The sequence below is a fragment of the Salminus brasiliensis genome, chromosome 3, assembly GCF_030463535.1.
Source record: "Salminus brasiliensis chromosome 3, fSalBra1.hap2, whole genome shotgun sequence".
Taxonomy (NCBI): Eukaryota; Metazoa; Chordata; class Actinopteri; order Characiformes; family Bryconidae; genus Salminus; species Salminus brasiliensis.
This window is the reverse complement of record NC_132880.1, coordinates 11410542-11423303: the sequence shown is the minus strand read 5'-3', so window position 1 is coordinate 11423303 and position 12762 is coordinate 11410542. Positions and strand designations below refer to the sequence as shown.

At 41.0% G+C, this 12762-nt stretch overlaps 1 protein-coding gene across 2 annotated transcripts in view; it reads left to right on the top strand.

The window, feature by feature from the left end:
• arid1ab (AT-rich interactive domain 1Ab) overlaps window positions 1–7369 on the top strand; it is a 53400-nt gene extending 46031 nt beyond the window's left edge. For both annotated transcript variants that reach the window (XM_072675438.1, XM_072675437.1), the window contains 8 exons: window positions 1282–1414; window positions 1628–1803; window positions 1963–2104; window positions 2243–2362; window positions 2657–2753; window positions 2947–3754; window positions 3851–3981; window positions 4086–7369. In XM_072675438.1, coding sequence (XP_072531539.1) covers window positions 1282–1414; window positions 1628–1803; window positions 1963–2104; window positions 2243–2362; window positions 2657–2753; window positions 2947–3754; window positions 3851–3981; window positions 4086–5987 — 3509 coding nt within the window. In that variant the 3' untranslated portion in view covers window positions 5988–7369. The remainder of the gene's footprint in view (window positions 1–1281; window positions 1415–1627; window positions 1804–1962; window positions 2105–2242; window positions 2363–2656; window positions 2754–2946; window positions 3755–3850; window positions 3982–4085) is intronic.
• Window positions 7370–12762: the final 5393 nt, after the last annotated feature.

Sequence of the window (12762 nt, the reverse complement as noted above, 5' to 3'; positions counted from 1 at the left end):
GAAAGAAGAGAAGAGGGTGTGTAAATAATGAGATTATATGCTAAGTGGGGAAAGGGAGTATATGAGTAAGTAGGGAATCCTCTGTGATGTGGGCCTCATGTGTTTGGCACCGAGTCAGGGACTCCAGGGCTGACTGCTGGACCTGGGCAGTGGAGGCCCTGGAGGGCTGTACTGAGGTAGAACATGATGAATGGGAAAAACCTGAAGAGGATGGGGGTGCTGAGTCATATACTACCCACCCCACCCCTCCTCTGTCTGTGTTTTTCCCTCCTCCATCTCACCCTACATCTTTATCAGTCTTTGAGGGGAAATCCTTGTCCAGAGGGAGGGGAGAGTTGTGTGCGCGCATGTGTGTGAAGTGTGAGAAGTGAATACATCTGACCTGGTAATGACCCCTGTCTTTCTCTCTCTCTCTCTGTGTGTGTGTGTGTGTGTGTGTGTGTGTGTGTGTGTGTGTGTGTGTGTGTGTGTGTGTGTGTGTGTGTGTGTGTGTGTGTGTGTTAATGAGTGGATGCATGACTCATCAGCCAGCCGTGCCAATAGAGTCTTTTAGCTGCGCTTAGGGTAGGAACTCATGTGGCACACACATTTGTTTATACAGACTCATTTAGAAATATGCACACTGTCTTCCCGTGCTTTGTCCATGCCCCGCTCCACAAGCAGATTTGCTCTCTGAAGGCTTGGTGGTGAACTGGACACTGCCTGAGGTTAGCCTGTTGTTAGTCTGTGGGTCAGTATCAGCAGTAGGGCAGACACTGGCATGCTGAGTTGCTGAACTGAAAGCCCAGAAACTGTGCTTTATGAACACACAGCCAGCAGTGAGCTTCCCCTTGGCAGTGGGAGGGGTAAACTCCTCAAATGCAATTAAGGGCTGCCAAAATCTGTGTGCCAGCAGTGTCATGAGAAATGCCCGAAGTGTTGCACTGATGCACATAATGATGAAGCCAGCACATTCCTGGAGTGCTTTTCAAAGATGTCATCATGCAGTGCTTGAATGTATGCCTACATGTCTGTCTTGCATTTGAATTATGGTGGGGGAAAAAAGGGAAGGGACTGTGTCGGCACTGTCGATGTGGTCAAAATCACAATTTAATCAGCTGGGGTAAACCGCAGTTTCAGCTGTTTCCTACCCCAAAACACCTGATCCAGCCCATTGGCTAATTCTCGAGCTGCATCAGATGTATTAAAACTATGCCCAGAAGAAACACCAGGATAAAGAAACATTCCTCTTGGTTTTGTATATGGTTTAAAGCTAAATGGCCTTTCTTTGTCCCTCTTCAGCGGGATCCGGATCGTTACAAGGTCCTCAGACTCCCCAGTCCACAAGCAGCTCCATGGCTGAAGGAGGTGACCTGAAACCCCCCACCCCTGCTTCAACACCCCATAGCCAGATGCCCCCTATGCCTGTTGCAAGGTACTTTAAGAAGGATCTCTAATGGACTGATTATAGTTTAAGACGACTGATAGAAAAAGTACATGCAAAAACGGCTCGTTTGCATCAGTATCCTGGTCTGCATTTCTTGCATCTCCAACATTTGTCATCTGTAGGAAAATGTATAAAAGCAAGATGCCAGTGTATTCTTCTTGAAGTAAAAGTGTTGATGCTTTTTTGTGAAATCCCTTATAGAAGCAGTGTGAATCTTCAGGACCCCTTTGCTGATGGTGGAGACCCTGCATTTCCAAGGCGGAACTCAATGACTCCCAACTCTGGTTATCAGCCTGGCATGGGTGGACCACCAGATATGATGGGTCGCATGGGTCCCTATGAGCCCAATAAAGATCCTTTTGGTGGGATGAGAAAAGGTGCGATTTTGTTGGTTAAGCAATTAAGGCCTTCACATTTTTTGCACAAGTTTATTAGGTGATAGAATAAGCTAACAGACCAGGTTTGAGTAATCGTAACCGATTTTGCTTTTAGGCAAAAATTCTAATCCCAGTTCTTGTACATTTTATTTTGAGCAGCTGGTGAACAGTTCATGACTCCAGGGCAAGGTGCTAACAGTGGAATGGGTGAGCAGTATAACAGAGGACCTCCAGGTCCTATGAGTAATATGCAGATGGGTCAGAGACAGCAGTATCCATATGGACCAGGATATGAACGAAGGTATGACTCCCCAAACCCCCCCCCCCTCCTTTCAGTAAACAATTACTTTTTTCTGTGAAGTTGCTGGGTTTTTTTGTTTGTTTGTTTTTTAGATACACTGTTTTTGTGTGATTGCAACAATATGTTGTCTCCTTGTAGACAAGAACCAGGTATGGGACCAGATGGCAGTATGGGCCCTGGAGCGCCACAGCCTAACATGATGCCTTCCAGCGCAGACACAGGGATGTACTCACCTAACAGGCCCCCACAGCAGCAAAGGTTGCCATTTTGTTACTGATGTATTCATTTTAGGCATTTAGGGCACTTCTTATCAGATACAATAACTGTTCACTTTGTGGCAGATACCCATTACTTTTACTTTATTGCGCTTTAATCCATATGTGAATTGCAGTGAGTAAAAAAAAAATGGCTATAGCAACGAATTATTCAAATTATTCGAATTGCACAAATGATTGATTGACAACTCCAAACATTTCGACATACAGTGTATGTGTGTACATAAGCTAAAAACAGGGCACTAAATTATTCATTGTATTTTTGTACAAAATATAGGCATGAATCCTATGGTAATCACTACCCGGGACAAAGTGCTCCCCCTGGTGGACCATACCCAAATCAGCAGCCAGGAATGTTCCCCCAGCAGCAGCCGGTTTGTATATCACTAAACTCAATACCTGTCCCAAAGTGTTTAATGTAGATTATGTAACATTTAAGTAATTATTTTAAAGATTTAGTGATGCTTGTTGATTATACAACAAATGTTTTTAGATTTATTTGTGGAATGCAGTCTGGGTAGATAAGTGGCAAGCAGTTTCTAAAGTTCCTATCCTCCTCACATACAGAATTACACACCGAAGAGGCCTGTAGATGGTGGCTACGGTCCTCCAGCAAAGCGTCATGAGGGGGAAATGTATCCATTTAGTGGACAGCAGCAACCGGGCCCTCAGCCTTCATGTGGACCCCAGTCCCAGCAGGATATGTACAACCAGTATAATGCTTATCCTGGCTCAGATCGACGTCCACCTGGTCAGTTCCCTTTTGGATTTGGTCGGGACAGAGGACCAAATCCTGGAGGTCCTAACTCCCAGTCCTCCACAGCACCACAGATGATGGGAAGTCCCATGCCATCGGTTCCTGATGGACCTCAAGGCCCAGTGTGGCAAGGCCGCAATGAGATGAACTATCCAAACTTCCCCAACCGACAGGGCCCTCCTGGTGTTCCCACTCAGGGACCAGGCTACCACCGTTCTGAAGACATGATGCCTTCAGACCAACGAATGAATCATGAAGGTCCATGGCCAGGCCATGTCAACCAGCGGCAGCCTCCCTATGGACCTGGAGGTTCTGGTCCACCTATTAGTAGAACAATGCAGTCTAACTATCAGTCCTCTCAAAACCACATTCCACAAGTGTCCAGCCCAACACCCATGCCAAGGCCAATGGAGAACAGGACGTCACCTAGCAAGTCCCCATACATGCACTCTGGGATGAAGATCCAAAAAGCTGGACCTCCAGTACCTGCTTCACACATAGCCCCATCACCAGTACAGCCTCCTTTGATAAGACGAGACGTTGCCTTTCCGCCAGGCTCTGTGGAGGCTACCCAGCCCATTCTCAAACCACGTCGTAGACTCACAATGAAAGATATTGGTAAGAAGCTGCTTCCTCTAGATAACATTTTTGTGTTTTTTTTTTTTTTCTTGGTGAACTAGGAATTGTTACAATCCTTTTTATATATTTATATAGGAACCCCAGAGGCCTGGAGAGTCATGATGTCCCTAAAATCAGGCTTGTTAGCGGAGAGCACATGGGCTTTGGACACCATTAATATTCTTTTGTACGATGACAACAGCATTTCCACTTTTAATTTGTGCCAGGTGAGACTTGAGCTCTGTGATGTTTGCAGCGTTAAAGCTATAATAAACATAATTTACTTCATTTTGTTATGTGTTTGCAGTAATGCTCATGTGTCCTGTTTCAGCTTCCTGGTTTCCTTGAACTGATAGTGGAATACTTCCGTAGATGCCTTATTGAGATCTTTGGCATCTTAAAAGAATATGAGGTTGGAGATCCTGGGCAGCGCACACTGATTGATCCAAATGCTGTAGACCCTGAGATGTCTGATGAAGAAGGTCCAGAGGTAGAACAGATGGATGAGGAGGAGGAGGAGGAGGAAGACGATGAAGAGGAACAAGAGAAAAGCAGTGATCAAATGTCACAGATTCAGGTGAAGCAGGAGAAGGAGGAGACTACACAGGGCCAGAAATTCAATGAAAAATCTGAAGAAGAGATGGAAGGGCAGGTTTTGTCATCCAAGGAGCCTAGGTCATCTACTCCACAGGACAACAGTGCACCACAGGAGAAACCAAAACAAGCTAGCAAATTTGACAGGCTTCCCATTAAGATAGTGCGAAAGAAAGATCCTTTTGTCATTGGTCGCTCAAGTAAGCTGGGACGGCGGCAGGCCTTTGACAGTGGCCTGATTCACTGGAGTGTTGGTGGAGGTGACACCACAGAGCACATCCAAACTCATTTTGAGAGTAAGATGGAGTTGCTAAAACTTAAAAGGTTGCCTATTAACACGGAGTCCCGGAAAAAGGCCCCTCCTGCAACAGAGCATGTTGCTGAAGAAGCAGAGAAGAGTTTACAGCAGCAAGAACAGGAGCGGCAGCTGGATTCTCAGCCTTGCTCAAACGAACCTTCAGCTGAGGAAAACACTGAGAACAGGGCATCCACAAGCATAACGGCCACTGTCGATGACGTACTGCTGGCTCGCCCAAGCTCAGTGACCGAGGAAGTGTTGCGAGACAGTTCAGAAAGTGACAAGGAAAAAAACAGATTCCTGTTTGGCATCAATCCAGCACAACAAAACAGCAGTGTGAAGATCTTGGAGGATGAGCCACACAGCAAGGATGAGACCCCGCTGTGTACATTGTCAGACTGGCAGGATACACTAGCCCGTCGATGCATCTGTGTCTCCAATATTGTGCGGAGCCTATCTTTCATCCCTGGCAATGACCATGAAATGTCCAAGCATCCAGGTCTGCTGTTAATTCTGGGCCGTCTAGTGCTGCTGCATCACCGGCACCCTGAGCGCAAGCAGGCTCCAGTCACATATGAAAAAGAGGAAGAAGAGGATGAAGGAGTCAGCTGTGAGCGAGACGAGTGGTGGTGGGACTGTCTGGAGGTTTTGCGTGAAAACTGCCTGGTCACACTAGCAAACATTTCAGGCCAACTGGACCTTTCCATTTACCCTGAGAGCATCTGTTTGCCCTTGCTGGATGGTCTACTCCACTGGGCCGTCTGTCCTTCAGCTGAAGCCCTTGACCCCTTCCCCTCACTGGGGCTTAATGGAGCACTGTCCCCCCAGAGACTAGTTCTTGAGACCCTCAGCAAGCTCAGCATCCAGGACAACAACGTTGACCTCATTTTGGCCACACCACCCTTTAGCCGCCTGGAGAAACTCTTCGGGTCACTGGTGCGTTTGGTCGGCGACAGGAAGGTGCCTGTATGCCGAGAAATGGCTGTTGTGCTGCTGGCCAACCTGGCTCAGGGCGACAGCCTGGCTGCTCGGGCCATTGCTGTGCAGAAGGGCAGTGTGGGGAACCTTCTGGGCTTTCTGGAGGACAGTCTAGCAGCCACACAGTTCCAGCAAAGCCAGGGCTCGCTGTTGCACATGCAAGGGGCACACTTTGAGCCTACCAGTGTGGACATGATGCGGCGCGCTGCTCGTGCCCTGCACGCCCTTGCCAAGGTAGAAGAAAACCACTCAGAGTTCACATTGTACGAGTCACGGCTACTAGATGTCTCCGTGTCCCCCCTTATGAACTCACTGGTGTCCCATGTGATCTGTGATGTACTGTTTTTGATTGGCCAGTCATGACGGTTGTGGAGTGGATTTTTGTCCTTCTCCCCCTCCCTATTTTTTCGCAGCTGTGTGTGAGTGGAGAAAATGTAAAGGCAAAAATGACTTTTTTTTTTTTTTTTTTTTTTTTCCCTCCTCTTTTTTTTTTCTTTTTAATTTATGCAAAATCACCTCAGATTCCACTGTCTGTCCTTTTCACCTTTGCTTCTCTCTTGAGAAAGGATTTCACTAAATCATAGTGAATTTAACACGTTTAAGACAAAGAGAAACTAACACAGATGAGCGGCTTGAGACCCTAGCCTGCGAGAGTGTGCTGCCCTTTGGGACATTTTTTTTAATGAAATAAAGTAGATAAAATAAAAAAAAAATTTAAAACTAAATAAAACTGTAACCAAAGTTGCTGTCACGTTTACAGTGAGTTTGGGGAATAAAAGTGCCCATGTCTTTCCCCTCGGGCTGGCTGGGCTGGCGGACACAGAGACCACTGTTATCTAGTTTGTATTTTGGAGGCTAAACAGTTTCAGACTCTTGTATGTTGTATGAGTTGCTGTAACTTGGATGACGTACATTCAGCCCTAAAGGAACCAGGTCGTCGGCTCTGAACAGACATTTGTAAATGAAAGGCCTGTGCAGTAGATTGTAGGACTTTTTTGTACTGTACACCTTAAAAAGACAACTGTAAACATACTGTAATAATACTGTTTCACACTGAGAACGCTGGCTTGGCAGCAGAAACTGTAGTTTTTAAAAATGATTTTAGTTCATGTTGAGAGAGGAAAAGAAGGCTTTCCCCCCAAAGTATCGTGAACCTACAACACCCCGACCTCTTCTTTGTCCCTCGATTGTATGACTTGACCCTTAAAGAAAAATCACCTCTTAGGACTGGTCTTGAGCTCCAGGTGCAGTCCAGGCTGCAGTGTAAATAATGTTGTACATTACACTCTTTTGCTCTCTTCCTCCTTCTCTCACCTTTTGGCGCTCTTCACCATTTTTAATCTTTGACGAATTAAAGGTTACACTCAAGCTCCCTTCATTGCGCATTGCCATGTGTTTATTTAACCCATTTTCCTTATTCATCTGGGGCACAGGACTCCTCCCCCCTCACTGTGACCCCTAACAGATCAGTTCGGGTGTAGAGAAATATATCAAATAAAACGTCTATGGCTCCTTGTGAGCTTTACATTCAACCAAACCTAGGCAATCCTTAAGGAAGTCATTCCCACCCTCCCCCAGTGATATGAATTCTGCATATTTGTATTTCAGACGATGTAGCTAAAAACTTGATGTAAATTCCTTTTTTTCCTTTTTTGGCTTAATGAATATCATTTATTCAGTATGAAATCTTTATACTATATGTTCCACGTGTTAAGAATAAATGTACATTAAATCTTCGTAAGACATTTGTGATGGTTTTATTTATAAGCAGTCAAATGTTGAAACGTTTAAATAGGAATTTGTGAGTTTGTGAATTTGAAAAAGCATCTCAGCATTTGAAGCATTAACAGTGACCAGTAGACTAAGAGGTGAGCGATTGTAACCCAGTGACATACAGGGTCTGAAAATGTACTCCTGGTTGTGACCTTAAGCAAGGCATGTTACCCCATGCAACCCCAGGTATCTTGCTGTTCAAGATTGTTTTACTAACTTTGCAGTATCTTAAGATTGAAAGCTCAGGCTGGTCACTTCGACTATTTGCTTATTCCAGGTTTCCACATATGATACCCGCAGAACAGATCTTTAAACTGCAGAACAGATCTCGAGATTTTATTACTACCCATGTCTTTTGTGTGCCTCACAGTGTTCTCGTCGGTATAATAGAACAGTGGTATTTACACCTCTGAAAAATGTCAACATGGAGGGCACCCCGTTGTTGCAAAGCGAGGACTCACGACAGGAGAGAGTCAACACATACACTTCAGCTAATCGATTGCAGTATTGAAATGTTATGAGGATCTAATTACGATAGACCGATGGAAAAAAATGTTTTTTTTTCAATTTTTTTTTTTTTAGCAATTATTATATGTTTAGACAAAGAAACTAAGTATGTAAGTATTTAAAGTGGTGCTAGTTTTAAATGTTAAGTTTTAGAATTGAACAAATACCTATTTCCCAACCTTCCTCTTTCCCTCAGAATTAAACAGGCTGCTTTTGTTGCTGTGCCTTTAGGACTGATAGGAAAATGACCACTGTGTTAGGTCGTTTGTCTTGTATTTTGCCTCCTTCGGGAAGCAGCCCTGGCTGAAACGCTCCTTAAGACTTTAACGGTTACTCCTTATAACTCCACATGCATTATTGTAATGATTATTTTCAAGTAACCAGTAGGTACTGCGTCTTTGTCTGTTTTCTCTGTTAAAAAAGCCCTAAAACAAAAATGTTCCTAAGTCATTTTTTCCTGTGGTAGCTAGTGCTACGTTTTCACGGATTTTTGACGTGCTGCTGCATTTGCTTGCTTATAGCAAGACCGTAGCATGAACTGCTAAATTAAGTATTTGAATGGCACTGACTCTGACACTTTTGCTATAAGCAAGCAAATGCTTCTGCACGTTAAAATGACGCCACAGGAAGCCAAGTCTGTTATTAAACTTTATAATGTAAAACAAATGGTGAGGATAAATCTTATGAAGTCAGTTCACTAATGCGGTTTGATAGGGTTTGTTCATATTGTTTTCAAGAGACCATTGTTTTCTCATAGAGAAAGCCTGCATAAACCTGGGTATGACACAGACTACTGAGTAACTTCTCTATATGCATACAAATGTAGCTAAAAGGCTTTAACGTGAATCATTGTTTACATGCAATGTGAAAGTTTTTCTTTCTTTAAAAATTAAAGAGAATTTTTATCCTACAGCGCCATCTTACGACTGTCCTCGGTACTACGTCTAGACTTTATTATTATTTATTATTATTATTATTATTTATTTTTTTTTTTTAGCACACCGTCCACTCACACACACACACACATCAAGAAGTTGAACAAAAAAAGGCAAACAACAATTGGTTTCTTTTGGAAACATCTGTCAGTGAAGTCTGAGAATTCTAGAAAGTTATAGTTACCTGTAATTACCTGTTTTGTAAAATGCAGGTGTGGCAAACGAGGAATCTGGATCAAAGATTTGCCAAAATTTGTTCAATCTTTTAATTAGCAAAATGTTTCTCATTGGCGTTGAGCATTGTGTGGGGCTTTACCTCAGTAACTGTTATTAACTAGTTATGTAAACAACCCTTAAATTGAGAGATTGGGAACGGAGAAGCTCGGTTACTGTGTCTTGATTAAGAGTTAAATGTTTATGATTAACATGTTTATTATGCCATTGTACACGTTTTTCTTGCCCCAAATGAGGCCTCCCGCGGGTCAGGAATTTCACTCAGACGCGCTAGCTCTCTGTCCGCGGGAAAATTCCGGTCCTGTCTGGAGCCTCGAGTCTAGTCTCGTTTGCAGAGAGAGTAAGCAGGACATGGAGGGGGAGAGAGGTTGCCTAGCAACAGCCTCAGAGCAGCACAGCTACTTCATTGGTGGAGCGAGAAACGAGGCGTTGTGGAGTATCTAAATCAGTCTGTCCAGATTCAGAGGAAAGAACCTGTCAACGCTTTGGCAGCCCGTTCTTCTAGGTCACATCTGTCAGGTTTATCGCAGATGACAGCACAGACGTTCACACTGTTCGAGTTTGTGTGCCTCCTGTTATATTATCTTCCCAAATGGTGAGCAATGACAGCGCATTGCACGGTGCCTTGATTTTTTTTTTTCAATAAAGAAAGCTAGAGAAGAAATGGAGTACAGTGAAAACTTGATTAAGTAATTTAGCTAACATGACATGTCCAAAAGTATCCAGGCACCCCTTCAAATAGGCTAAATTCAGCTATATATATATATATATATATATATATATATATATATATATATATATATATATATATATATATATAATCACCATTAACAATACCAAACGTCAGCTAGAGCTATTATCAGCTATTAAGTTGTCGTGAACTGCTAATGTTGTTGCTAGGCCTTCAGTTCTTGGTATAAACAAAAACATCAACAAAAAAACAAAACTGTACAATAATGCTAATTTCTGCTTTTACTCTGCCTTTCCAGCCGAATAAAGGTTGTTAGCAAAGGGGTTGCAACAAAGGGGACACATTTCCTTAACTCTGACATTTCCCTAAGCTGAAATGTTTTGTACTCTAATTATACAGCATTGTATTGTACAAATGATAAAATCACACTGACTCTAAACGTAACTACATTTGGCACAAATACTGTTTGTTCCTTTACCAGTTTTTGTATTTTATATAGATAATAAGCAGAATATATTTTATTTAACTTATAACCTATATAATTTATATAATTATATAACCTATTTATTTTAAATTTTATATTTAATTTTTTTTTTCCAGAATTGTAAATCCATATTTAAATAAAATAAGTCTGGTGGCAGTATTCCTAGTTGTAACAACTTTTCCCATGAAAAAAAAAAACCCTCAAGTCAAACATATTACTTATTATTGCTCAACAGTTTGTGCCTTTTGCATTCATACTGAACGGAGTGTTGCAGAAATAAAGAACTTAATTTCATTACTCTTGGTTCCACTAATGTAAGCTTATATTTACACAGATATTCTTAATTACTTATGTTTGAATATGCAATTACTCAAAATATATAGAAACACAGATCCTGATTTACCCTAACCACGGATTATTCTAATCATAACTATGCCTGACCTAATTTATATTTATATCTACAATAACGTTTTTGCGATACATTAGGTCATCCCTATTTATTTTATCTTGGACTTGCCTTCAAAATGTCTGCATAATTTAATAACTGATGTAAAGATTTCAGAAAACCTTTCCAACAAGACCACATTAGTGGTGGTAATGAGAACCTGGACCTATAGTATTTGTAATCATTCCATGTAACTGTGTAGATTTTTGTTTTTGCACCAAACTACTCTGTTGGTGACTGTTTACATCCTATTTAATTATGTTGAAATTGTGGAAAAAATTTACAGGTTCCCTATGATCATATATTTTTTAGCTTAACATAATACAATAGCACAATAATTGCCTGGTATTATTACCTGCATGTTACATTTCCATGAACAGAAGTCTACAGAATCCACCTTGCACATGTGCATTTATAACACAAAAATAGTAGATACTGAGACTAATTAAGCTTTATGAATAAATAATAAGGAGGTCAGACTTATGAATGATCTTAAGTGTATTGGATTGAAGTGAGTGTTATTTCCTTAATTTAGGTTAGTAAAAACAAGTTCACTGTTCACTTGCATACACATTTTCACCCAAATTGTTTATTTTAAATTGTGCAAAACAAAACCAATACACTAATCACTAATCTTACTGTTGAAAAGAGTGTTTAATTTGTAATGTTTGGAGGTCAGTTCATCTCCCATTTACTATTCACAGCAACATATTAAAATAAAATTAACAATTATTAACAAAAGAAAAGTGTCAGTGTTAATATTCTAAAAAGAACAAGAGTTTTAAATAAGAACGAAAATGCTTTTTTTCCACTTGTAATGACAGTGGAATCTTTTGGTATTATATAGAAGCGTTTTAAAAAGTTCTATATAGAACCATCCAAGGGTTAAATAGTTTTACATAGAGCCATCTACAAGAAGTTTTCATGGTATTTGAAGTACTCTTTTAGGAGGTAAAGAACCATGTGTAAGATTTCTTTTGGAAAGATTTTGGTTTCACTGTGAAATCCTGCTGAGTTTAACCTCACAGACCCTAACGAGTACCAGCAAAATTCCGGCTACAATAGCATACATGACTCTAACCTAATACCTCTACTGCAGACATCCATTGGCGACTTGTTGCCAGAGGTTTCATTACCAATGATGATAAAGTGAGCATTTTCACTTGCGTACATCTTGAGGCTTGCACTGTATTCAATGAATGGCATCTAGACAAAGAATTTATCTTGCAACATCTTAAAAAATAAAATAAAATAAAATAACCTTGTTCTATGTAATTTTAGGTTGTTTTTTTCCCTTCAAAATCTGCCTCGAGCTGACTTTGAGACAATTCACACAATTATTAACAGCCTATGACCCGCCTTCTATTGCCAAAGATTCTAGTTTCTGAAGTTTGTACAAAAGTAACTGCATAATACACCTTAGCATGTAATAAGCCTTTCTGCCTTAAAATGTTAACTTTTTATGTTTACTGCTGCTGATGAACATACAGTGTATATATAATGTAATACTACATTTTATATAGTATATAAAATGGCAACTGCTAAAAGAGTTAACTGCTGTGACTGGGCTGTGCCCAAATTAAGCTGATTTCCTGCAAGCATTGCTATTACACATTAGCAATACTTCCTATTACTTACTACAAAGCCAACATTGCAGACTTTGGCAAACAAAATAGCTAACTAAATAAAAGAAATATCCAAATTGTATAGTTAAATAAATAAAATTACTTGATGTAATAGCATGATGCCAGTTAACTTTCTTAATGTTACCACTTTCAATGTTACCACTTTCGAATCCAAAGAACTTCCTGCGTCCTGACTTCTTAAAACATAGGCTTCAAAGTTGTTCAGTCCAGTATGTTACAAAAGACATGTCTAAGGAACAGCTACAAAAAACTTTTTATAGCTCCTTTGCTATAATGTAACTTAGAATATGTATATCTTGAAGTGCAATATATTTCAGAAGCATGACATTTTCAATGTTCTCAAACCATCTCCTGGATCTTGAGCAAGACTGGCCCTGAACAATAAGAATGGAACAATTTGTATCCTCTTAGACGACTTCTGTA